Source organism: Heloderma suspectum, chromosome 7, assembly GCF_057233095.1.
Source record: "Heloderma suspectum isolate Gila_16-S chromosome 7, 16-S_ref, whole genome shotgun sequence".
NCBI lineage: Eukaryota > Metazoa > Chordata > Lepidosauria > Squamata > Helodermatidae > Heloderma > Heloderma suspectum.
In genome coordinates, this window is record NC_139464.1 from 3,072,892 (window position 1) to 3,097,396 (window position 24,505).

The window sequence follows — 24,505 nt, forward strand, 5'->3', positions numbered from 1 at the left end:
TAATGCTTCCTAAGGCCCACTTGACTTCACTCTCTAGGATGTCTGACTCAACTTCAGTGACCGCACTATCATGGCTATCAGGGACATTCAGATCTTTTCTGTATAGTTCTTCTGTGTATTCTTGCCACCTCTTCTTAATCTCATCTGCTTCTGTTAGGTCCCTGCCTTCTTTGTCCTTTATCATGCCCACCTTTGCACAAAACGTTCCCTTGAGATCTCCAATTTTCTTGAAGAGATCTCTAGTCTTTCCCATTCTGTTGTTTTCCTCGATTTCTTTGCATTGTTCATTTAAGAAGGCCTTCTTGTCTCTCCTTGCTATTCTCTGGAACTCTGCATTCAGTTGGATATATCTTCCCCTTTCTCCCTTGCTTTTCGCTTTCCTTCTTTCCTCAGCTACTTGTAAAGCCTCCTCAGACAGCCACTTGGCTTTCTTGCATTTCTTTTTCTTTGGGATGGATTGAGTTGCTGCCTCCTGAACAATGTTACGGACCTCCGTCCATAGTTCCTCAGGCACTCTGTCTATCAGGTCTAATCCCTGAAATCTATTCCTCACCTCCACTGTATATTCATAAGGGATATGATTGAGGTCATACCTGAATGGTTTAGTGGTTTTCCCTACGTTCTTCAATTTAAGCTGAAATTTTGCAACAAGAAGCTCATGATCTGAGCCACAGTCAGCTCCAGGTCTTGTTTTGACTGACTGTATAGAGCTTCTCCATCTTTGGCTGCAAAGGACATCATCAATCTGATTTCGATATTGACCATCTGGTGATGTCCATGTGTAGAGTCGCCTCTTGTGCTGTTGGAAAAGAGTGTTTGCTATGATCAGCGTGTTCTCTTGGCAAAACTCTATTAGCTTTTGTCCTGCTTCATACACCAAGGCCATGCCTGCCTGTTATCCCGGTGATTTCTTGACTTCCTACTTTAGCATTCCAATCCCCTATGATGAAGAGGACATCTTTTTTTGGTGTGAGTTCTAGAAGGTGTTGTAGGTCTTCATAGAACCGATCAACCTCAGCTTCTTCGGCCTCAGTGGTTGGGGCATAGACTTGAATTACTGTGATGTTGAATGGTTTGCCTTGGATTAGTACTGAGATCATTTTATCGTTTTTAAGATTGTACCCCAGTACTGCTTTTCCCACCCTTTTGTTGACTATGAGTGCTACTCCATTTCTTCTAAGGGATTCTTGCCCACAATAGTAGATATGATGGTCACTTGAATTAAATTTGCCCATGCCTGTCCATTTTAGTTCGCTGATTCCCAAGATGTCAATGTTCAATCTTGCCATCTCATGTTTGACCACCTCTAGCTTACCTTGATTCATTGATCTGACATTCCAGGTTCCTAAACAATATTGTTCTTTACAGCATCGGATTTTCTTTTCACCACCAGACACATCCACAGCTGAATGTCCTTTCGGCTTTGGCCCAGCCGCTTCACTCTTTCTGGCGCTACTTGGAAATACCCTCTGCTCTTCCCCAGTAGTATATTGGACACCTTCCGACCTGAGGGGCTCATCTTCCGGTGTCATCTCTTTTAGCCTTGTGATACATTCCATGGGGTTTTCTTGGCAAGAATACTGGAGTGGTTGCCATTTCCTTCTCCAGTGGACCCCATTTTGTCAGAACTCTCTGCCATGACCTGTCCGTCTTGGGTGGCCCTGCACGGCATAGCTTATGGCTTCACTGAGTTACGCAAGCCCCTTCGCCACAATAAGGCAGTGATCCATGAAGGGGAGGAAGTGGGTAGGGAAATATTTTTCTCCCTCTCTCATAATACTCAACCCAGGGTCATCTCATGAAGCTAACTGGAGGAGATTCAGGGAAGATAAAAGGAAATCCTTCTTCACACAGCACAGCGTTAAACTATGGAATTTACTTCCAGAGGATATAATGATGGCCATCAACTTGGATGGCTTTAAAAAAAAAAAAAAGATTAGACAAATAGATGGAGGAAGAAAAGGCTATCAATGGCTACTACTCCTGATGGCTATATAGTACCTGCAATACGTACCAAATTTGCAGATGACACAAAATTGGGCAGGATAGCTAATACCTTGGAAGACAGAAACAAAATTCAAAGTGATCTCGATAGACTAGAGCACTGGGCAGAAAACAACAGAATGACATTTAATAGGGATAAATGCCAAGCTCTGTACCTGGTAAAAAGAAACCAAAAGCACAGTTACAAGATGGGGGATACTTGGCTCAACAATACTACAAGTGAGAAAGATCTTGGAATTGTAGATCACAAGCTGAATATGAGCCAACAATGTGATGTGGCTGCAAAAAAGACAAAAGATATTTTGGGCTGCATTCATAGAAGCATAGCTTCCAAATCCTGGGAAGTACTAGTTCCCCTCTACTCGGTACTGGTTAGACCTCATCTGGAGTACTGTGTCCAGTTCTGGGTGCCACACTTTAAGAAGGATGCAGACAAGCTGGAGAGGGTTCAGAGGAGGGCAACGAAAATGATCAGGGGACTGGAAACAAAGCCCTTCGAGGAGAGACTGAAAGAACTGGGCATGTTTAGCCTTGAGAAGAGAAGACTGAGGGGAGATACAGTAGCGCTCTTCAAGGACTTGAAAGGTTGTCCCCAGGCTCCTTCATGTGGAGCTTTTATCCTGCGATTGAGATGGCTCCTTCACGGAAGTTTGTGGGCTCTTTACATGACGCCGTGATCATTCAAGGAGTCTCCTGCACTAAATCCCTTTGTTCCATTTTTAAATAGATCGCAGATAATGAGCTACCAAATTACCCCGTTGTGTTCTGCTTAGGGATGTACGAAAGTCACTTACCATTTCGCGGATCTACTTCACGGTGGGAGGGAGGCGCTCCATCCCTCCCCCCGGAGTCCTGCCCGGCCGGCTCTGCTCCGTGGGGATTCCACGGAGCCGCCGGCCGTCTCTGCCAGCAGCCGGACATCCGGCCGCTGGGTAGAAACATCCGGCCACTGTTCCGCCACGGATTTCGGGGGGGGGGCTGAATGCCAGTGCATTCGGCCTCACTGAAATCCATGGCGGAATTCTCTGCCATCCGTAGTTCCGCTTCAGTTTCCTCCATGAAAAGAGGAAAAGTAGCACGAAGAGGAGCAAGATCAATGAAAGATAATGAAAGACTCAGACATGGGGAGAAGGAAGAGGAAGGGGGTGGGGGGAAAGGAAGCTCGTGAAAAACAGAGTCATTGTGATCCTGCATTTAAAACAGAAGCAAAAAGCCCTATTTTAAATGCAGGATTTTAGGCTGGTATAGAGATGCCCACAGAGAGGAAGGCCAGGGTCGCTTCTCAATCACCCCAGAATGCAGGACAGGGAATAATGGGCTCAAGTGACAGGAAGCCAGATTCCGGCTGAACATCAGGAAAAACTTCCTGACTGTTAGAGCAATACGACAATGGAAGCCATTACCTAGGGAGGCGGTGGGCTCTCCCACACTGGAGGCATTCAAGACGAGGCTGGACAGCCATCTGTCGGGGATGCTCTGACTTGGATTCCTGCATTGAGCAGGGGGTTGGACTTGGTCTTATAGGCCCCTTCTAACTCTACTATTCTATTATTCTATGACCTCCAGTATCAGAGGCAGTATATCTATGTTTCCAAGGTGCCTCCTGGGGAACACAACCGGAAGGTGCGATCGCACTCATGTCCCACTTGCGGGTCTCCCAAAGGCAACTGCTTGGCCGCTGTGTGAACAGAATGCTGGGCTAGGTGAACTCCTGAGGAAAATCACAGGCTTCGGGCAGGGGACTGGGGAAGGACCAAAGCATGGGAGGAAAAGGTTAAACCTCCTCCCCTCACGGTATGGTTTTGATCCAGATTCAGCCCTCCGCTTTTCCTTGGTGGCAGCTCTTCTTCTTTTTTAAAACCAGTCACATCAAATGCAATGACCCATTTCACATAACATACACTTTGGCCTTTATTCCCTGTGCTGCTGCTCTAGATTGCGGAGGAGGAGGCTATTGGCCTGTTCCCTGTTGGTGGGTAGTACTGCAGTTGCCTGTTCAGCATAGGTCAGGTGACACCAGGGACCAATAAGATCCAGCCTGGTCCTATAAACCCTCTACCTCTAGCCTGGCCCCTCATCCTGCACCTCTTGTTTCTGGCTTGATGGCCAACTAGCTTCCTTATCTGTGCCTGCCCTCTGCATGTGGTTGAGTGTGAAGAGATCCTCCCCGAGGCCCCTGAAGTCTTTTTGCTTTCCCCACATGCCACCTCTCTTTCCCTTTAGGCACATCCTTTCTTCTTCATGGATGCTGCAGAGAATCAAACACAAGTTAGAGAGTTTATCTTCTTGGGGTTCTCCAGGCCCTCATCCAACCACGCCTACCTCTTCCCAATTTTCCTCACCGCCTACTTGGCCACTGTGATGGGCAACCTCATGATCTTAATCCTGGTCCTCATGGATTCGCATCTCCACAGCCCCATGTACTTTTTCCTCAGCCACCTGTCCTGCTTAGATATTTGCGTTTCTTCTGTCGTCGTGCCAAAGATCCTGGCAAACTTCCTACGCCAGAAACATACCATATCCTATAACCATTGCCTGACCCAAACATTCTTCCTGATCGGGTTTGCTGGATGCGAACCTGCACTGCTGGCTGTCATGGCCTATGACCGCTACGCTGCCATTTGCCAGCCTCTGCACTACTCCTGCCTCATGAGTAACAGGGTGTGCATCCAGCTCGCTGTGGCCACGTGGGTCTGGGGCTTCCTGGACGCAGCTATTCATGCCGGCCTGGCTTCTACGTTGTCCTTTTGTGGAGTCAACCAGATTCCCCACATATTTTGTGACGTCCCCCCACTGTTGAAAATTGCCTGCAGTGATACGAGTGTCAATGAACTGGCCAGTCATATCACAAGCATCTTTGTGGGGCTGGGCCCCTTCCTCGTCATCATCCTATCGTATTTCTACATCCTGGCCTCCGTTCTGCGGATTCGCTCCAACACTGGCCAGCGCAAAGCCTTCTCCACCTGTGCCTCACACATCATCGTGGTCAACCTCTGCCTTGGAAATGCATTTTTTAATTACAACCAACCGAAAACTGGTTATTCTTTGGAGATAGACACCCTGGTCTCCACAATGTTCTGCATCGTCGCCCCCATATTGAACCCCCTCATCTACAGCCTCCGCAACAAGGAGGTGAAGGGAGCCCTGAGGAAGGTTCTGAACTGTCAGAGGACAGTTTAACATTTATTTCTGGTGGTATATTCTGTGAATATCACTGGCATACGGGCCTTGAAAACATGGGTGAAGTTTATTTATTTATTTATTGCATTTATTCCCCGCCTTTTTTCCTCTTGCAAGGAACCCAAGGCAGCTTACATTATCCTCCTCCTCTCCATTTTATCTTCACAACAACAACCCTGTGAGGTGGGTTGGGCTGAGAGTCTGTGACTGGCCCAAAGTCACCCAGTGAGCTTCCAAGGCCAAGTGGGGACTAGAACACGGATCTCCCAGCTCCTAGTCCAACACTCTTGCCACTACACCAAGTTGATGGGTGGGAGCTAGGGATGTACAAAATTGGCCTTACCTGGCTCCGCCGGGTTCTGCTGGCGGGGGGGGAGGCGCTCTGTCCCTCCCCCCGGAATCCTTGCCGGGGGGGGGGGAGGCACTCTGTGCTCCCCCTTGAATCCTGGCCGGCCGACTCTGCTCTGCGGGAATTCCGCAGAGCCGCCGGCCAGCTCCGCCAGCAGCCGGACATCCGGCCGCTGTCTAGCAGGGACACAAATGGCGGCTGTAGCCGCCGCCGTTTGCGTCCCTGTAGTCCGCCGTGATAGGCTACGTAAATCTTTACGTAGCCTATCACGTCTGACTTTTTAAAAAAAACCACGCGCGTATGCAAATGGCAGCGGCTACGGCCGCCGCCATTTGCGTTCCTTATTTTGGCCCGTCTTAGTCTACGTAAATATTTACGTAGACTAAGACGGCGAAAATAAGGGGAACGCAAATAGCGTAGCGGACACTATTTGCATTCCCCCTGATTTTCGCTGTCTTAGTCTACGTAAATCTTTACGTAGACTAAGACTGACCAAAATAAGGAATGCAAATGGCGGCGGCCGTAGCCGCCGCCATTTGCGTACGCGCGTGTTTTTTTTTAAGTCAGACCTCAGACGTGATAGTCTACGTAAAGATTTACGTAGCCTATCACGTTGTTGTTGTTGTTTTTACCTAGCCATGATAGGCTACGTAAATCTTTACGTAGCTTATCACGTCCTTTTTTTTTTTTAACACTGGAAATGGCAGCAGCAGCAGCTGGTCGGAAGACCGGCCGCCGCCGCCTCCGGAGCCGCCGCTGGAGCCGCCACCACCTGGAAGATCCGCCCCAGGTAAGTCTCGTCCTGGGGGGGATCCGCGGGGGGGCGGGGGGGCAGGCCGTTCCACCATGGAGTTCGGGGGGCCAAATGCACTGTCATTCGGCCTCACCGAGATCCATGGAGGAATTCTCTGCCATCCCTAGTGGGAGCTCCTGAGGGGGGAGTTACTAAAGGCACAATCACAAAGAATTGGGACAAGCCGGGCCTGTACAAGAGGGAGAGGCTCCACTTGAACCAAAATGGAACCAGACTGCTGGTGCTAAACATAAAAAGGCGGGCAGAGCAGCTTTTAAACTAAACCCGACAAGAGCTGGGAAGCATCCAGTTTGGGGCAAATCATCCCAAAGGGATGAAGATGAAAATGTTTTTGATTGCCCAAATGTAGATGGGGAGGAAATAGGCCAGGAGTACATGGCAGAACATAATAGCCAATCAAAGGGGCCTAAGTCTCATAGCAAAAGATGCACGCGCCAGAGGCATCTGGGGAAGGATACCGTGTATAGGTGTTTGTATGCAAATGCTAGAAGCCTCCTTGCCGATATGGGAGAGCTGGAGTGCTTGATTTTAAAGGAAAACCTGGTGGAGTGGAGAGAACCAGTGGGATACAGTCATCTCTGGGTATAAACTCTAAATGAAGGACAGGGAAGGGCGTACTGGGGGAGGTGTTGCCCTGTACGTCAAAGAGGGCATAGTGCGAGTGGACTAGAACACCTAAAAGGGGTAGGCTCCTCCACAGAAGCACTGTGCGTGATGATACCAGGCTCCAAAACTTATTTAGTGATAGGAACGTGCTACTGTCCCCCAGACCAGAATGCTCAGAGTGACCTGGAGATGGAAAATTAAATCAGGGAGGCCTCCAAACGAGGAACTGTTGTAATAATGGGCGACTTCAATTACCCCCACATTGACTGGATAAATGCATGTTCCAGCCATGACAAAGAGGTTAAATTTCTCAATGCCCTAAATGATTGTGTCCTAGAACAGTTGGTCATGGAACCAACCAGAGGGGAGGCGACCTTGGATTTAATACTAAATGGTGTCACCAAGATCTAGTACAAGATGTAAATGTTGTCGAACCACTTGGAAACAGTGATCACAGTGCTATCAGATTTAATATATATTTAAGTGGAAAATTGCAGAGGAAGTCCAACACACTCACATTTGACTTCAAAAGAGGAAACTTCCCTAAAATGAGGGAACTGTTGAAAAGGAAGTTAAAAGGGGTAGTCAAGAATCATAGAATCATAGAATCATAGAATAGTAGGGTTGGAAGGGGCCTACAAGGAGAGAAATGAGATCAGATTAGCCTGGCAGGATTTGTTCTTGACAAATCCATGTTGGCTTCGAGTCATCGCTGCATTGTTTTCAAGGTGCTTGCAGATGGATTGCTTTATCATCTGCTCCAGAATTTTCCCAGGGATTGATGCCAGACTGACTGGTCTGTAGTTCCCAGGTTCCTCCTTTTTACCTTCTTTGAAGATAGGGACCACATTAGCCCTCCTCCAGTCATCTGGCACTTCCCCCATCCTCCATGATTTCTCAAAGAGAATAGACAGCGGTTCTGAGAGTTCTTCTGCCAGCTCCTTTATTCCTCAAGGATGCAGTTCATCTGGCCCTGGAGATTTGAACTCATTCAAAGTAATTAGGTGTTCCTTGACCATAGGCCTATGGATCTCAAGCTGCAATCCTGCCCCTTCAGCCTGTACTTCACCTTTGCTGGGGGGGTGGGGGTGTCATAGACCCTCTTTTGGGAGAAGACTGAGTCAAAGTAGGAATTGAGTACTTCTGCCTTTTCTTTGTCATCTGTTATCGTTTTGCCATCCTTATTGAATAGCTGAACCACCATTTCTTTCCTCTGCCTTTTACTATGCACGTAGCTGAAGAAAGCCTTTTTGTTGCCTTTAGCATCCCTCGCTAACCTCAGCTCGCTCTCAGCTTTAGCCTTCCTGACGCCATCCCTGCAATTCTGTGCTACCTCCCTGTACTCTTCCTTTGTTGCTTGGCCTTTGCTCCACTTCCTATATGTGTCCTTTTTTGTTTTCAGGTCATCCCTAAGCTTTTTGTGAAGCCACATTGGCTTCTTCTGTTGTCTTCCACCTTTTCTTCTTGTTGGAATGGTTTGTAATTGTGCCTTGAGAATTTCCTTTTTTAAAAGCTCCCACCCACCCTGGACTCCTTTTCTCATTAGCGTCGCTTGCCATGGGACCTTACTGATCATTGTTCTGAGTTTATTAAAATCAGCTTTCCTAAAATCCAGGGTACGCGTTTGACTACACTCGGCTTTTGCTTCCCTTAGAACCAAGAACTCAAGTACAACATGGTCGCTTTCGCCCAGAGTTCCTGTAACTGCTACTTTATCTACTAAGTCATCTCTGTTGGTTAGGATCAAGTCAAGGATAGCCGATCCTCTAGTTCCTTCCTCTACTTTCTGTAGGAGGAAGTTATCCGCCACACAAGTCAGGCATGTCCTGGAGGGGCCACGTTTTGCAGAATTTGTCTCCCAACAAATATCAGGGAAATTGAAGTCCCCCATTACTACTACATCATGCTTCCTTGAAACCTTGGCTATTTGCTTTTCAAAGGTTTCATCCTTGTCTTCTCCTTGATTGGATGGCCGGTAGTAGACTCCGACCCCCAAGTTTCTTTTATTCTTTGCTCCATTTATTTTGATCCAGAGGATTAAATCCCTTCAGAATGCTTGGAGATTACTCAAAACCACAATAATTGAAGCCCAGCTAAAATGTATACTGTAAATTCGGTATTGTTTAACCTCAGAACCTGCACCAAATGAGTTTGAAGCACCCCAGTGGGTAACCATGCTAATCCCAACCGGTAAACATCACCACAGAACATCACTACAGACAAGATTGTAAATTGAAACTTCATTTATGGCTTTAATGCAGAAAATTCAGGAAGATACAAAATAAAGAAAGTGGCATGGTGGTTAGAAACTCTCTCTCCAATTACAGGGAAAGAGAATACAACAAAAACAGAAGATAAAGCAAAAGAATTGCAATTGCCAAAGCTGGTACTATGAACTTGGCCAATAAGATAACGGCTTGAGCTTCTAACATTGTTATGACTCCTCTTTCCAACTTACTCCTCTTTACTACTTGCAGCTCAAAGCTAAACAAAAACAATCCAACCTATGTATTAACCCTCCGGTTACCTCCTCTTGCTTCTTACTTGAATACAAAAAGCTATGCTAAAGCATTACTAAGGCTGAATCTACACATAGCAGTTATACTGTTATCATACCGTTTTCATAACTATTGCTGTCCAGTGGTGTCATGTGTCCCAATAGTTATGATAACAGTATAAATACTGTGTGTAGATTCAGCCTGAGTTCCTCTAGGCAGAGGAAGAATAGAGGCAGGAGTTGGAGTGAATGGAAAACTCAAGACTTGGGAATAATTCCATTTGTCACTTCTGAAGATGGGATTCCAAATCCACTCTTCAGATATAACCTCCAAGTGCCAAGCTTAGAAAACCCTCTAAGTCCCAAACTCAGAAATCACTCTAAGTCCCAAACTCAGAAATAATTCTAAGTTCTAATTTCAGAAACCATCCTAAGTTCCAAAGTCTAAGAGTCTAAAGAGGTCCATAGTTACCTAAATCCGTGGGTCTGGTGGCAAGGCAGAAAGAGGGAAGTGGAGTAGCAGCAGCAGCAGGAACAAAAAGCACACACACACCCCGGAGCTCCCATTCCCTGGGCTTTTATACCCTTGCTCTGGTCAAAGGTGGGGCCTAAGGAGCAATGAGACCATCAGCCTCCAATAGAAAATGGGGTGCATGTGGTTACAGCATTTGCTCACCAATCAGAAACTAGGTGTCCCATCTATCTCCCATAATTTCATGTGTCTGGGGAACGTGTCTGGCACCATTACAAACGGGCTACTTTGAAATGTCCCAACATATGACCCAGTCTACTATCTGGGCATGTTATCTTGATTGACGCATTTCTCTGTGGTATATCTTCTTTGAACTCCCAGTCATCTTTGGCCAGTTTTGGTCATATCTGCCCAACGACCTCCTCCTAGTTGTTGCTCGTGCTCAGGGCTACGCCTCCCCGCCCAACGAGCATCGAGTAGGGACATTCTGTTATCAGCAGGTGTATACCACGAGATGTCAAAACAGTACTTTTTCTCCTCTCAGTAGGCATCTAAGTAGGCATGCTCAGTTCTGCTGTTCATCTCACTTAGACACTCTGCCAGCACATCATGGCCTTGAGCAAGTTCTGTGAAGCCGCTTATAAAGACAGCTGCATTTTTTCCCCCTTCTTCAAAGACAGTCCTGCAAAATCTCAGTTAGGGCCTCGGTTAGTGAAACAACATCATTTAGTATAGAATCAAACTTCACGGTCTTCTCTACCTTTACCTAAGAAGTTCCTTTACCTAGGGAGGTGGTGGGCTGTCCCACACTGGAGGCATCCAAGATGAGGCTGGACAGCCATCTGTCAGGGATGCTCTGACTTGGATTCCTGCATTGAGCAGGGGGTTGGACTCGATGGACTTGTAGGCAGTTCATTTTTGTCAACCGCCCAGAGAGCTTCGGCTATTGGGAGGTATAGAAATGAAATAAATACATAAATAAATAAATAGGCCCCTTCCAACCCTACTATTCTATGATTCTATGATTCTCGCCCAGGGGTCAAGAGTCTGGAATAGAAAGCTGGTTATGAGTCTGGGGTCTTCTAAGGGCTCTTCCTGTAGGCCTCCCCCAGATTAAATCAGCCATCTTTACTCTTTATTAACCCTTTTTAGTACCAGATTAATATATACCACAGGTTAGGAAAGGTGGCACCAAGTCCAAGAGGTCTCAGGCATGGCTAACAAGCAGTGTTAAGGGAGCTATTGGAGAAAAGAGGGCTTCCTTTAGAAAATGGAAGTTTTGCCAAAGCGAGGAAAACAGAAGGGAGCACAAGCTTGCACAAAGACGAGGCAAGCAGACAATAAGAGATGCAAAATAGCATTTTGAGGAGCATATTGCTAACAACATCAAGGCCAACAATAAAGAATACTTTAAATATATCAGAAGCAGGAAAGCAGCAAGGGAGGCAGTGGACCATTGGATGACAATGGAGTTAAAGGAGTACTGAAGGAGGACAAGGAGATTGCAGAGAAGCTGAATGAATTCTTTTCATCTATCTTCACTGAAGAAGATATAGGACAGATACCTGTGCTTGAACTGATGTTTTCAGGAAGGGAGTCTGAGGAACTGAGGCAAATAGTGGTGACAAAAGATGAAAGTCTCAACCTTATTGATAAATTGAAAGCAAATAAATCACCGGGCCCAGATGGTATCCAATCCATCCTAGAGTTCTCAAAGAACTCAAATATGAAATTGCTGGTCTTCTAACCAAAATATGCAACATGTCCCTCAGATCAGCATCTATACCAGAGGACTAGAAGATGGCCAATGTAACACCAATTTTTTAAAAAGGGATCCGGGGGGATCCTGGAAATTACAGGCCCGTTAGCTTAACATCTTTTCCAGGTAAATTGGTTGAAGGCATTATTAATGATAAACTTAGTAAGCATATAGAAGGAGAAGCCCTGGTGAAAAAGAATCAACACGGCTTCCACAAAGGTAAGTCCTGCCTTGCTAACCTGTTAGAGTTCTTTGAGAGTGTCAATAAACATGTAGACGGGTGATCCAGTAGACATTGTTTACTTGGACTTCCAAAGGGCTTTTGACAAAGTCCCTCACCAAAGACTCCTGGTCCTGAGCAAACTTAGCAGTCATGGAATCAGAGGACAGTTTCTCTTATTGATCAGTAACTGGTTAAACTGCAGAAAGCAGAGAGTAGGAATAAATAGTAAATTCTCCCAATAGAGGGAAGTAAATAGTGGGGTCCCACAGGGAACTGTATTAAGACCAATGCTTTTCAACATGTTCATAAATGATCTGGAATTAGGAGTGAGCAGTGAAGTGGCCAAGTTTGTGGATGACACCAAATTATTTAAGGTGGTTAAAACAAAAAAGGATTGTGAAGAGCTCCAAAAGGATCTCTCCAAACTGGGAGAATGGGCATCAAAATGGAAAATGCAGTTCAATGTAAGCAAGTGTAAAGTGATGCACAAAAGATCTCAACTTCAAGTCTAGTCTTATGGGATCTGAGCAAGCAGTGACTGACTAGGAAAGAGATCTTGGGGTTGTGGTGGACAGCTCAATGAAGATGTCAACCCTAGGGGTGGACGAAAGTCACTTACCTGTTGTCGAAGCTTGTTCGCGGTGGGGGGGAGGCGCTTCGCTGCTCCCTCCACGAAGTTCAGGCCGGGGGGGGGAGGCTTCCCGCCTCGCCCGGCCGAAATTCAGGCCGGGGAGGAGGCTTCCCGCCTCACCCGGCCGCGAACTCCACTGTTTTTTTTTTTTAAACGCCCCCGTGATAGGCTACATGACGATTAACGTAGCCTATCACGGCTGACTTTGCAAATCTAGCTGTGATAGGCTACGTTAATCGTCACGTAGCCTATCACGGGGGCGTGTGTTTTTTTTTCTTTTATTGGAATGGCGGTGGCGGCAGCCGGTCAAAAGACCGGCTGCCGCTCCCGCCCCGCACGAACACCCGCCGAACCGCCGGCCGGACCCGCCGCCGGGAGGGACATTCGGCAAAGGTAAGTCCCATCCCGGGGGGGGGGGTGTGCGGGGTGCGGGGGGGTGCGGAGAATTTCTCCCCGAAACTTGTTCGGGGGGCCGAACACGTTGGCGCTCGGCCCCCCGAAGTTTCAGGGAGAAATTCTCCGCCATCCCTAGTCAACCCAGTGTGCGGTCACTGTAGAAAAAGGCAAACTCCATGTTAGGCATAATTAGAAAAGGAATTGAGAATAAAATTGTCAATATCATATTGCCCCTATACAAATCTATGGTGCAGGCACACTTGGAATAGTGTGTCCAGTTCTGGTCACCACACCTAAAAAGGGACATTGTAGAGCTGGAAAAAGTGCAGAAAAGGGCAACTGAAATGATCAAGGGGCTGGAGCATCTCCCCTATGAGAGAAGGGTACAACAGCTGGGCTTGTTTCACTTGGAAAAAAAGGAGGGTAAGGGGAGGCATGATAGAGGTGTACAAAATTATGCATGGTGTTGAGAATGTGAATAGGGAGACATTTTTTCCCCTCTCTTAAAATACTAGAACCCGGGTTCATCCTATGAAGCTGAATGGTGGGATATTCAGGACAGATAAAAGGAAGTCCTTCTTCACACAGCACATAGTTAAACTATGGAATTCACTACCACAGGAAGCAGTGATAGCCACCGATTTGGATGTCTTTACAAGCGGGTTGGACAAATTCCTGGAGGAGAAGGCTATCAATGGCTACCAGTCTTGATGGCTATGTGCTATCTCCAGTACCAGAGGCAGTGAGCTTACGTACACCAGTTGCTGAGGAACATGGTTGAGGGGGATGCTGTTGCGCTCATGCCCTGCTTGTGGGTTCCCAGTTGACAGCTGGTTGGCCACTGTGTGAACAGAATGCTGGATTAGATGAACCTTTGGTCTGATCCAGCAGGGCTCTTCTTATGTTCTTAATTCTAAAGAAAGGCAATAATGGAGGAAGTCTAAAGAATGGAGGACATCTAAAAAAGCTAACATGGCTGCACAAAAAAACTTAGTGAGGAGCTGAAAATGTTAAAAAGGCAGCAGCGACTTGTCAGGATGCTATTATATAAAACCAAAGCTCAGAACGTGCTGATGCTGAGTAACAGAAAGGGGCTTTTACATCTATGTTCAAACCAAGGGAAAGGAAATGGCAGGCTCACAGCTCAGTAATACCCTGGAAGACAGGAACAGAATTCAAAGTGATCTCGATAGGCTGGAGCGCTGGGCAGAAAACAACAGAATGACATTTAATAGGGATAAATGCCAAGTTCTGCACCTAGGAAAAAGAAACCAAATGCACAGTTACAAGATGAGGGATACTTGGCTCAACAACACTAAAAACGGGAAGGATCTTGGAATTGTTGTGGATCACAAGCTGAATATGAGCCAAAAATGTGATGTGGTTGCAAAAAAGGCAAATGCTCTTTGGGGCTGCACTAATAGAAGTATAGCTTCCAAATCCTGGGAAGTACTAGTTCCCCTCTACTCAGCACTGGTTAGGCCTCATCTGGAGTACTGTGTCCAGTTCTGGGCACCACACTTTAAGGAGGATGCAGACAGACTGGAGAGGGTTCAGAGGAGGGCAACAAAGATGTTCAGGGGACTGGAAGCAAAGCCCTCTAGGGAGAGAGCAAAAGAACTGGGCCTTGAGAAGGGAAGACTGAGGGGAGATACGATAGTGCTGTTCAAATACTTGAAAGGTAGTCACAGAGAGGAAGGCCAGGATCTCTTCTCGATCATCCCAGAGTGCAGGGCACAGAAGAATGGGCTCAAGTGACAGGAAGCCAGATTCCAGCTGAACATCAGGAAAAACCTCCTGACTGTTAGAGCAATACGACAATGGAACCAATTCCCTAGGGAGGCGGTGGGCTCTCCCATACTGGAGGCATTCAAGGTGAAGCTGGACAACCATCTGTCAGGGATGCTCTGACTTAGATTCCTGCACTGAGCAGGGGGGTGGACTCGATGGTCTTATAGGCCCCTTCCAACCTTAATATTCTATGATTCTATGGTGAAAAGTTGACAGATGACAAAGAGACGGCAGAAATGCTCAGCTGCGATGTTTCTCCATTGTCTTCCAAAAGGGGGCTGTGCGTAACCTCACAAAACTAGCATCATGTAAGAGAGGTCAGGGCTGCAGTTCAAGATGGATAAGTAATTGGTTAGGAAGTGAATTCAAGACTTCAGGGCCCAGCGACAGTATCCCAAGGTTCTAAAGGAACTTGCTGGTGTACTCTCAGAACCTTCATCTACCACCTTCGAAAATCTGAAGAATGGATGAGATGCCATGACACTGGAGACTGGCAAATGTCCCAATCCTCAGATGGTGGGCAGGAGATGAGCCTTGAAAATGTTCCAGAAGAGATTATAAAGGAATGTGTTTGTAAGCATCTTTTGCCTGTTGTCACACCAGTCACGCAAACACACTCGGTATTCTCAAACGAGAAGCAACTATGCTGTGTTTCGCAAGCTATCACTGTGCTGTCTGAGAACATCCTTCAGGGCCTGTTACGGGGCACAAGGCTTCCCCATCCTTCCGGGTGCCACCGTCTCACACTGGCTAATGCTCCATGTCGGGAAGAATAGCAAGCGGGTTCCACAGAGCTGGATGTTCCCACTGCTGCCATCCAGGGGTGTGTACTTGTGAATATATCGTTTCCTTTGTGTGTGGGCATTTGAGAATTAAAATGGTTTTTTAACTCCTTTCTTTTGTAAAACTTTCACTCCTTCTTTTTAAAAAAAGCTTGAAGCTCCAAAATCAGCTGGTGGGTGGGGGAAATCACCCCCAAGCAAAGACCAGTTGTCCCTTGAGTATTTGGCGTGCGGCGGGGGGGGGGGGGGCAGGCATTTCCTGCAGACTGTTGAGGGATTGCAGCTTTTTTATTACCCCTATGCAAGTCAATGGAAACAGACTCCCTCCACTTACTTGCATTGGGGTAAAAACAGCTGCAACCCTAACTGGTCTGGAGTGTGGGAAATACTCACCCCGCCCAAGGACCTCAGGGCAACAAGGGCCTTGCTGGGGGGCGGACATCCCACCCTCCCAACCAATTTCAGGGCTGCAGCCATTCCTTCCCCCCAGATTTAAGCAAAATAATTCCAAATGGGGAAAAAACCTGAAAGAGATCTGGACAAATAGAATTGACTTTGGAATTACTTAATGTATTTTTTAAAAATGTCACAGGTAAAATTTTAAACAACAAAATATAAAACAGAATTAACTAAAACAGCAGAATGAAACATTTAAAATAACAGATAATAACTTAGGTTAATTTTATTTTGTATTTATTAAATCCAACTCAAATATGAATGGGTCTTTTGTACAGAGGGGCTCATCACACAGGGGCAGAAATCTGCATCAATACCGGGCTTTCTCTATCCGGTTTCATCGCAGGATTAGATTGGGCCCTTTGCACAGTTGTTTCTATCTCATTATACTCTGTTCCTTGCCTTTTCACGCAGCAGCTACTTTTCTGCAAAAAGCCATGATACGCACTGGGGGATTGCGAGGTTTCCTCCCTGTTTCCCTCCCCTTTCCCTCCCCTTGCAGATTGCTGGTGGTTTGGTTGTGATTGACACGTGGACAACAACCCCTACCAAACTTCTCGGACCCTGCCCCTGCAGGCCCTGATTTCCTGGCGAACTGCTGGAACGCTGTCATGCCGGCCTGCCGGCCATTCTGCGCGGTGGAGTCAGCAGCCGAAGTTGGGAGCAGAAGTCGGTGCGTTGCATGGCAGCAAGCCGACATGGTGGCAAGCCAGCAGGTCAGTATACTGACATCCCCACCCCGACGCCGCTGCCATCACCATGAGCACACCCCCAACAACCCCAAACAAAGCGCGGGGTTGCACTACCGGAGAGGTGGATGGGCAGGCTGCGGTGCTCCTGTTGGGCATGCTGAAGAAATCCTGCATTTTTTCCATTTGGGGATAACACAAGATAGGCAGGGATGAATGAACGGAACATCACTGGAGGATTACGATGTTGTGTAATAGACCCATAAATTTCTGTGAGTGGCCGATCATTAATGTGTGATGAATTGCAGGTGCAGAGATGCCCTCAGTTTTTCTTACAGGTTGATGACTGCGCATCCCTGTTGTCATCGACTTTGGTCCATCATGGGTGCTCTGGTGTTTGATGAATCGAGTGGTTCCTTGGGTCTAGCAGGGCCACATCAACAGAATGCTCGCCCCAGAGAGGTCTGCCTAGCGCCTTCTTTGAATTTTGGCACCAGGAAAAGACCGTCATATCTTCCCAGGCCTTCTGAACATATTTGTAGTCCTGCTGATAGGCTTAGCTTTTAGGATCTTGCTGCCTTTGAGATCTTCTCTTTTATGGTTCTTCTAAGTTGTTGCATCTGTATTATTTTAATTGTCTTTTGTATTTTCTTATTACCATGTTACCCATCCTGGGAATTTTTACTGAAGCACTGTATAGTTCTTTAAAACAGTTTTGAATTCTTGAATGTTAAAAGTTGTATATTATCATGCTCTGAAATACCCAGGGAGTCTTGGCTATTGGGTGGTATAGAAATGTAATGGATGAATGAAATATCTATAATGAACTAACAAAAACATTGCATCATAAAGTAACATCTCCCAGTTATTGTTGGGGATTAAAAACAATGTTATATATTAAAGCCTCTACTGGTTCTCTTAAGATCGTCACTAACTCCTTTTCCATGCTGTGGGCTGCAAAAGTAAAACAGGCTTCTTGTGCCACAGTGACTGATTGCCAGAGGTTGCCACGTGTCAGGATCTCCTACCTGAAAGACTCGCTCTCTCTCCCTGGCCCAGGCATAGCACAGGATGTCAGCAGGTTCTCAGAGCTTTTCTACACAAGGCTGTTAATCCTCAGAATCTACTTTTGGTTTCATCGCAGAGTTGAGATTTGAGCAGTCCATGAGGAGCATTTCCTTTCCTGTTTTCTGCTATATAACCTCTAGGTGATACTGTGCTGTCGCAGAATAGTGCAAATGCAAACGTGGAAAAAGTGGTTTCTTTCACTTTCACAATTAAATGCCACATTTTCCTACTCTAAAAAAATTCATCGAAAGTGCTCTTTAGACACAGAAGTGAAGTGCATGATAAATGCCTCATGTAGAAAAGCTCTTAGAAACTGTTGTGCTTCAGGATCTCCTAAGGCAGCGGTTCTCAACCTGTGGGTCGCGACCCCTTTGGGGGTCAAACGATCCTTTCACAGAGGTCGCCTAAGACCATAGGAAAACACATATTTCCGATGGTCTTAGGAACCGAGACACCGCTCCTCTATCCATCTCCAGGCAGGTCCGCCCACAAGCAGATACACCCACATACGAGTACCCGGCATGATGACATCATCATGCCAACCCCATCACATACATCCCGTACAAATACAGGTTATAAGCTATTGTTATATATTATTTTCATTAGCAAACCATCCCATGACAATGGATTAATCACTATGCTTTAATTATGTTCAATTTGTTACAATGAAAATACATCCTGCATATCAGATATTTACATTACGATTCATAACAGTAGCAAAATTACAGTTATGAAGTAGCAACAAAAATAATTTTATGGTTGGGGGTCATCACAACATGAGGAACTGTATTGAAGGGTCGCGGCATTAGTAAGGTTGAGAACCACTGTCCTAAGGCCTAAGTGGACCACCAACTCCTCATTCTTGATAGCCAAACTCATTAAGATGCATATCAGTTTCTTTCTTGCCCTCTCACTTAGTTTAACTATATTCACCCATGAGTGGTCTCCAGCAGAGAAAGGAAGGAAGGAAGGAAGGAAGGAAGGAAGGAAGGAAGGAAAGAATATAAGAAAGGAAGACAGACAGACAGACAGACTCAGCGGAGGCTTCCTGACAAATGGCTCCTAGTGCTACGAATGAGAAGGCACTGTGCAGCAATTCTGTCTTTTCTTTTTCCTTAGTGGATTTTCTGCAGTAAGGAAAAAGACGGAAGTAGCGGTGGGGAAACAGAGGAGGGTGACAAGTGGAAGATGACGTCATCTGTGCATGAGGCAGGGTGATGGCGCTATAAAGGCCTCATCTGGAAACGCCCAAAGGCTTTTAAAATATCATGGCAAAAATGTTCTACGCACCATTTCTAAAGCGTGATTTAACAGCTCTGTGATAGCTCATCCCAGATGCCTCTCCCTCCCTGGTTATGGCTCAGACCCGAGGGGAAATAGCTGTGGGTTGGCTGTTCTGCCTCCACCAGCAATTAAGGGCCCTTCCCAATTAAGGGACACCATCCCTTGTGTTTGGCTCCATCATGCCTGCTAGGAAGCCCTCACATGGGAGGACTTTTCCCCCGGAGATCCCACCTCCCCGCCATACTAGTCTTACTCCCTGGGTTCCCAGCGCAGGATAATCCGCAAGACCCACTCACTAGGTAAACTTTCCTCGCCTCCCAGGAAAATCAGGCACACGCCGTGCAGGTAGCAGAGAGACCTGCTCTTGTTGGCCAGAGGCCTCGCCGTCAGACTGAGGTCCTCCAGATGCTCGCGTGTCACATCTGGAGGCGAGAGGGATCAGCCTCCCCGCAGGCTTTCGCCTGAACTGCCTCCCCAGCTGCCTGTACTCTGAACGGCGGCTGGTGGAGAATCTGGGGTCTGCATAACTCTCCTTTCTGGGGTGAGCCAGCGTTCAAGGTCCCCATTTCCTGCCGTGAACAGAAGGAATCCAACCTTGGCTGGACATCCGTGGCCTGGGCAGCAAGGGAAGGTGAGTGGCTCCGTGGTTTCTTGTGCCACGGTCCAAAGGACTAGGATCTTCTCTGATTTCTTTGGTGGAGGACATTGTAAGGAGAGGTCTAACGGTGCAAGCTTGAAACTGGGGGGGGGGCAGTACGGGAGGTTCCATAGCTCAGTGCTACATGCTTCCAGGGGAGGCTTTTATCTTGCGCTCGCCCTGCCACAAGCCCAGAATTCTACGGTGGTCCAGACAACATTGCCATCCACTCGTAAGCCCCTCAAGTGTCTTCCATCTTATTTTCCTACCACAGAAAAGCTGTTAAGCAGGGAAAACCTGAATAACTGCACAATGCCTTTTAGTTAGTTAGTTAGTTAGTTAGTTAGTTAGTTAGTTTGATTTGTACCCACATGAAATAAATGAATGCACTCAAAGCAATTTCTGCAAAGAGATGTCCATCTGGAAGGACCCCGTATTGCTAAGGATACATCAGGAAGAAGAAACCAGCCAGTGAGAGAGGGAGAGAACGAGTAGAGCCCTTAGATGACAAAGGTGTAAAAGGAAGAAAGAAGGAAGATAGGGAATTTGAAGAGAGGCTAACTGAGCAATCCTATGCATGTTTATTCAAATCAAAACTAAGTCCCGCTGTGTTCTGTGGGGCACACTCCCATAGGATTGCAGCCTACATGTTTTCAGGGGGTGCACTAGAAAGAGTTACGTCCAATGCAGGTGACAAAGGACAATGGCATTCGCCCTTGAGTTTTTTAAGGACTCAAGTGTGGAATTGTTTTTAGAAATATAATATATATTTGTCTACATACCCAAGAACTAGGCCCAATCTACATGGGTCTTTTAGGGCAGAGTGAGAGCACATCAGGGTCATTCATGACACATGACATGTTGCCACCCCACAGCAACCCTACAGCTTTCCTGTGAAAATAGTGCATTTCGGAAAGGCATTTTATTGCATCTGTGCGGTTCCTGCTTAGTTCTGCTGCAGTGTGCCCCATTTCCCTGAATTAAATTTTGCATGCTGGGTGTGACTAGTGATGAACTGTCTGTGACCTGATAAAGGGGTGGGGCCATCCCTTTTTCCCCTATTCCTTTTTTTCTGCCATTGGTGGTAGTGTGCTTTTTGGACATAGGCTTAGGGCTCTTTTCCTGCCAGTTAACACTAATTTTCAATATTGCTGTTTCACTCTTTCCTCACTGGTGTTCCCATTTCCTTCTCCTCTGTTTATTTTTACTTTTGCACTATATCACAGTAGCACTATTTTGCAGCTGCTCTGTTTCACTCACTACTCTGAAGTGGTGTGCTTTGGATATAGGACACATGGTGATTTCTCCTGCAGCTCCCTCCTTGGCTGTTTATTTTTACGTGTGTCACTTCACAGTAGCGCTATTTCGCAATAGTGCTGTTTCACTCTCTCACTACTTTGCAATGATGTGCTTTTGATACAGGGCACTTCTCCACTGTTTATTTTACTTTGCACTATGCAATGCGCAGCTTCCTACCAATGTAACCATTCTAGAAATGGAGTGCACTTATGAAGACAAATGGTGGATGCGAGAGGAGAGGTGTGGGGTAAACTACAGGGACATCATTCATCTCTTCCATTAAACTTCCCTGAGCAGGGGAGCATGGACATGGGCGGGGAACAAGCCTCTCCCAGTCACCAAGCAGCATCTACGTGGTTGATGATCTTCAGTTCTACTGGCAGGGCTCCACCCACCCAACCCCAAAGTAAGGCGGTTTCAAGTGCAGTTTGACCTGTGAAAGTGGATTTTCAGGTAGTGTATACTCTGCTTTTCATGCTTCATGTGCAACTGCCAGACCAAAGTGATTTCATGAAAATCTGGATATAATCAGAAAGCATTTTTCATACCATTTCCATGTACATTGGGCCCTAAAAAATAGCCTATACAACACTAACTTTTAAAAAGGGATTATGTGAGAACCCAGGAAATTACACATTCCTCAGCTTAACTTTTTCCAAGTAAAATGGGGGAAAGTGTTATTGAGGCTTAATTATTGAACATTTACAGCCCAATCTTATGCATGCTTACTCTAGAATCAAAGAATAGTAGGGTTGGAAGGGGCCCATAAGACCATCCAGTCCAACCCCCTGCTCAATGCAGGAATCTAAGGCAAAGTATCCCTGACAGATGGCTGTCCAGCCTCATCTTGAATGCCTCCAGTGTGGGAGAGCCCACCACCTCCCCAGGTAATTGGTTCCATTGTCATATTGCTCTCACAGTCAGGAAGTTTTTCCTGACATTCAGCCGGAATCTGGCTTCCTGTCACTTGAGCCCATTATTCCGTGTCCTGCACTCTGGGAGGATCGAGAAGATATCTTGGCCTTCCTCTCTGTGACAGCCTTTCAAGTACTTGAAAAGTATTATCATCTCTCCCCTCAGTCTTCTCAAAGCTAAACATGCCCAGTTCCTTCAGTCTCTCTTCATAGGGCTTTGTTTCCAGTCCCCTGATCATCTTTGTTGCCCTCCTCTGAACCCTCTCCAGTTTGTCTGCATCCTTCTTAAAGCGTGGCGCCCAGAACTGGACACAGTACTCTAGGTGAGGGCTAACTAGTGCTGAGTGGAGGGGAACTAGTACTTCCCGGGATTTGGAAGCTTCCTGGGCAGATTACAACCAGTAATGCAAATGCAATGACCCATTTCACGTAACATACACTTTGGCCTTTATTCCCTGTGCTGCTGCTCTAGATTGTGGAGGAGGGGGCTATTGGCCTGTTCCCTGTTGGTGGGTAGTACTGCAGTTGCCTGTTCAGCATAGGTCAGGTGACACCAGGGACCAATAAGATTCAGCCTGGTCCTATAAACCCTCTACCTCTAGCCTGGCCCCTCATCCTGCACCTCTTGTTTCTGGCTTGATGGCCAACTAGCTTCCTTATCTGTGCCTGCCCTCTGCATGTGGTTGAGTGTGAAGAGATCCTCCCCGAGGCCCCTGAAGTCTTTTTGCTTTCCTCACATGCCACCTCTCTTTCCCTTTAGGCACATCCTTTCTTCTTCATGGATGCTGCAGAGAATCAAACACAAGTTAGAGAGTTTACCTTCTTGGGGTTCTCCAGCCCCTCACCCAACCAAGCCTACCTCTTCCCGATTTTCCTCACCACCTACTTGGCCGCCGTGATGGGCAACCTCATGATCTTAATCCTGATCCTCATGGATTCCCATCTCCACAGCCCCATGTACTTTTTCCTCAGCCACCTGTCCTGCTTAGATATTTGTGTTTCTTCTGTCGTCGTGCCAAAAATCCTGGCAAACGTCCTACGCCAGAAACATACCATATCCTATAACCATTGCCTGACCCAAACATTCTTCCTGATTGGGTTTGCTGGATGCGAACCTGCACTGCTGGCTGTCATGGCCTATGACCGCTACGCTGCCATTTGCCAGCCTCTGCACTACTCCTGCCTCATGAGTAACAGGCTGTGCATCCAGCTCGCTGTGGCCACGTGGGTCTGGGGCTTCCTGGACGCAGCTATTCATGCCGGCCTGGCTTCTACGTTGTCCTTCTGTGGAGTCAACCAGATTCCCCACATATTTTGTGACGTCCCCCCACTGTTGAAAATTGCCTGCAGTGATACGAGTGTCAGTGAACTGGCCAGTCATATCACAAGCATCTTTGTGGGGCTGGGCCCCTTCCTCGTCATCATCCTATCGTATTTCTACATCCTGGCCTCCATTCTGTGGATTCGCTCCAACACTGGCCAGCGCAAAGCCTTCTCCACCTGTGCCTCGCACATCATCGTGGTCAACCTCTGCCTTGGAAATGGATTCCTTAACTACAACCGACCAAGTGCCAGCTACTCGCTGGAGATAGACACCCTGGTTTCCACAATGTACTGCATCGTCACTCCCATACTGAACCCCCTCATCTACAGCCTCCGCAACAAGGTGGTGAAAGGAGCCCTGAGGAGGGTTCTGAACTGTCAGAGGGCAGTTTAAAATTTATTTCTGGTGGTATATTCTGTGAAATATCACTGGCGTATGGGCTTTGAGAACAATGAAGTTGATGGGTGGGAGCTCCTGAAGGAGGAGTTACTAAATGCACAATCGCAAACAACATGCTGTGTTGTCAGAACCCGATACTGCTGAAACTGCCCTTGTCCCTTTAAGGGAGAAGGCCTCAGTCAATAGGGAGGTGGGGCTAACCAGCCTAAAAGTTGCCAAAGCCATACTTAAGGCACAGTCCCAATCTCCTGCTTGTTGGAGCAACATGCAGGCAAGCTTGCCTGGCTTCCAGCCCCAGCATTATGGAGCTATTGGGGTGGGGTGGGGTGGGGTGGGGTGGGGGTGGGGGCGGGGGCGGGGCGCCGCCCCGCCCCGCCCCGCCCCGCCGCCACACTATTGTTGTTTCTCTCTTCCTGGGAATGCTTGGTTGAAATCCACAGATCCTGGTTTGCCTGAAATCCTTGGTGTGAACCAGACCTCAGAGTGCTCAATGAAACTAGGCCCTCACTGAGACAGGGCTTGCTGGGTGAAACAGAGCACCTTGACAGAATGGAAAACTGGGATGAAATGAACCAGATGAAAGTCAACAGAGACAAATGCAATGTAGTATGTCTCTCTCTCTCTGTGTACACACATTCAGTCAAATGCACAAAGGTAGGATGGGGGATACCTGACTTGGCAGTAGTGTCAGGATTATAGTTGATCACAAGCTGAACATGGGCTGGCTACAAAAAAGGCTCATTTGCATTAATAGAAGCATATTTTCTAAGTCACAGGACGTGATAGTTCCACTTTATTCTGCAGTAGTCCAACTTCATCTGGAGTACTGTGTCCAGTTCTGGGTGCCACACTTTAATATAAACAAATTGGGATGGCTTCAAAGGAGGGTAATTAAGATGGTTGGGGGTTTGGGAAACTAGGCTATGAGGAA

The 24,505-nt window shown here is 47.0% G+C and overlaps 2 protein-coding genes and 1 long non-coding RNA gene across 3 annotated transcripts; all 3 read left to right on the plus strand.

The window, feature by feature from the left end:
• Positions 1-4,245: 4,245 nt before the first annotated feature.
• LOC146339230 (olfactory receptor 5V1-like) lies at positions 4,246-5,184 on the plus strand. Its single transcript, XM_084811417.1, has one exon. It carries the CDS (start codon positions 4,246-4,248, stop codon positions 5,182-5,184), a length of 939 nt encoding a protein of 312 aa, XP_084667543.1.
• Positions 5,185-15,323: 10,139 nt separating this feature from the next.
• On the plus strand, positions 15,324-17,569 carry LOC146339231 (uncharacterized). The gene is made up of 3 exons (XR_014784551.1): positions 15,324-15,545; positions 16,463-16,676; positions 16,988-17,569. It is a non-coding gene; the product is annotated as an uncharacterized LOC146339231 (long non-coding RNA).
• Positions 17,570-22,629: 5,060 nt separating this feature from the next.
• LOC146339232 (olfactory receptor 5V1-like) lies at positions 22,630-23,568 on the plus strand. Its single transcript, XM_084811418.1, has one exon. The coding sequence runs from the start codon at positions 22,630-22,632 to the stop codon at positions 23,566-23,568; it is 939 nt and encodes a 312-aa protein (XP_084667544.1).
• The last annotated feature ends 937 nt before the right edge of the window (positions 23,569-24,505 follow it).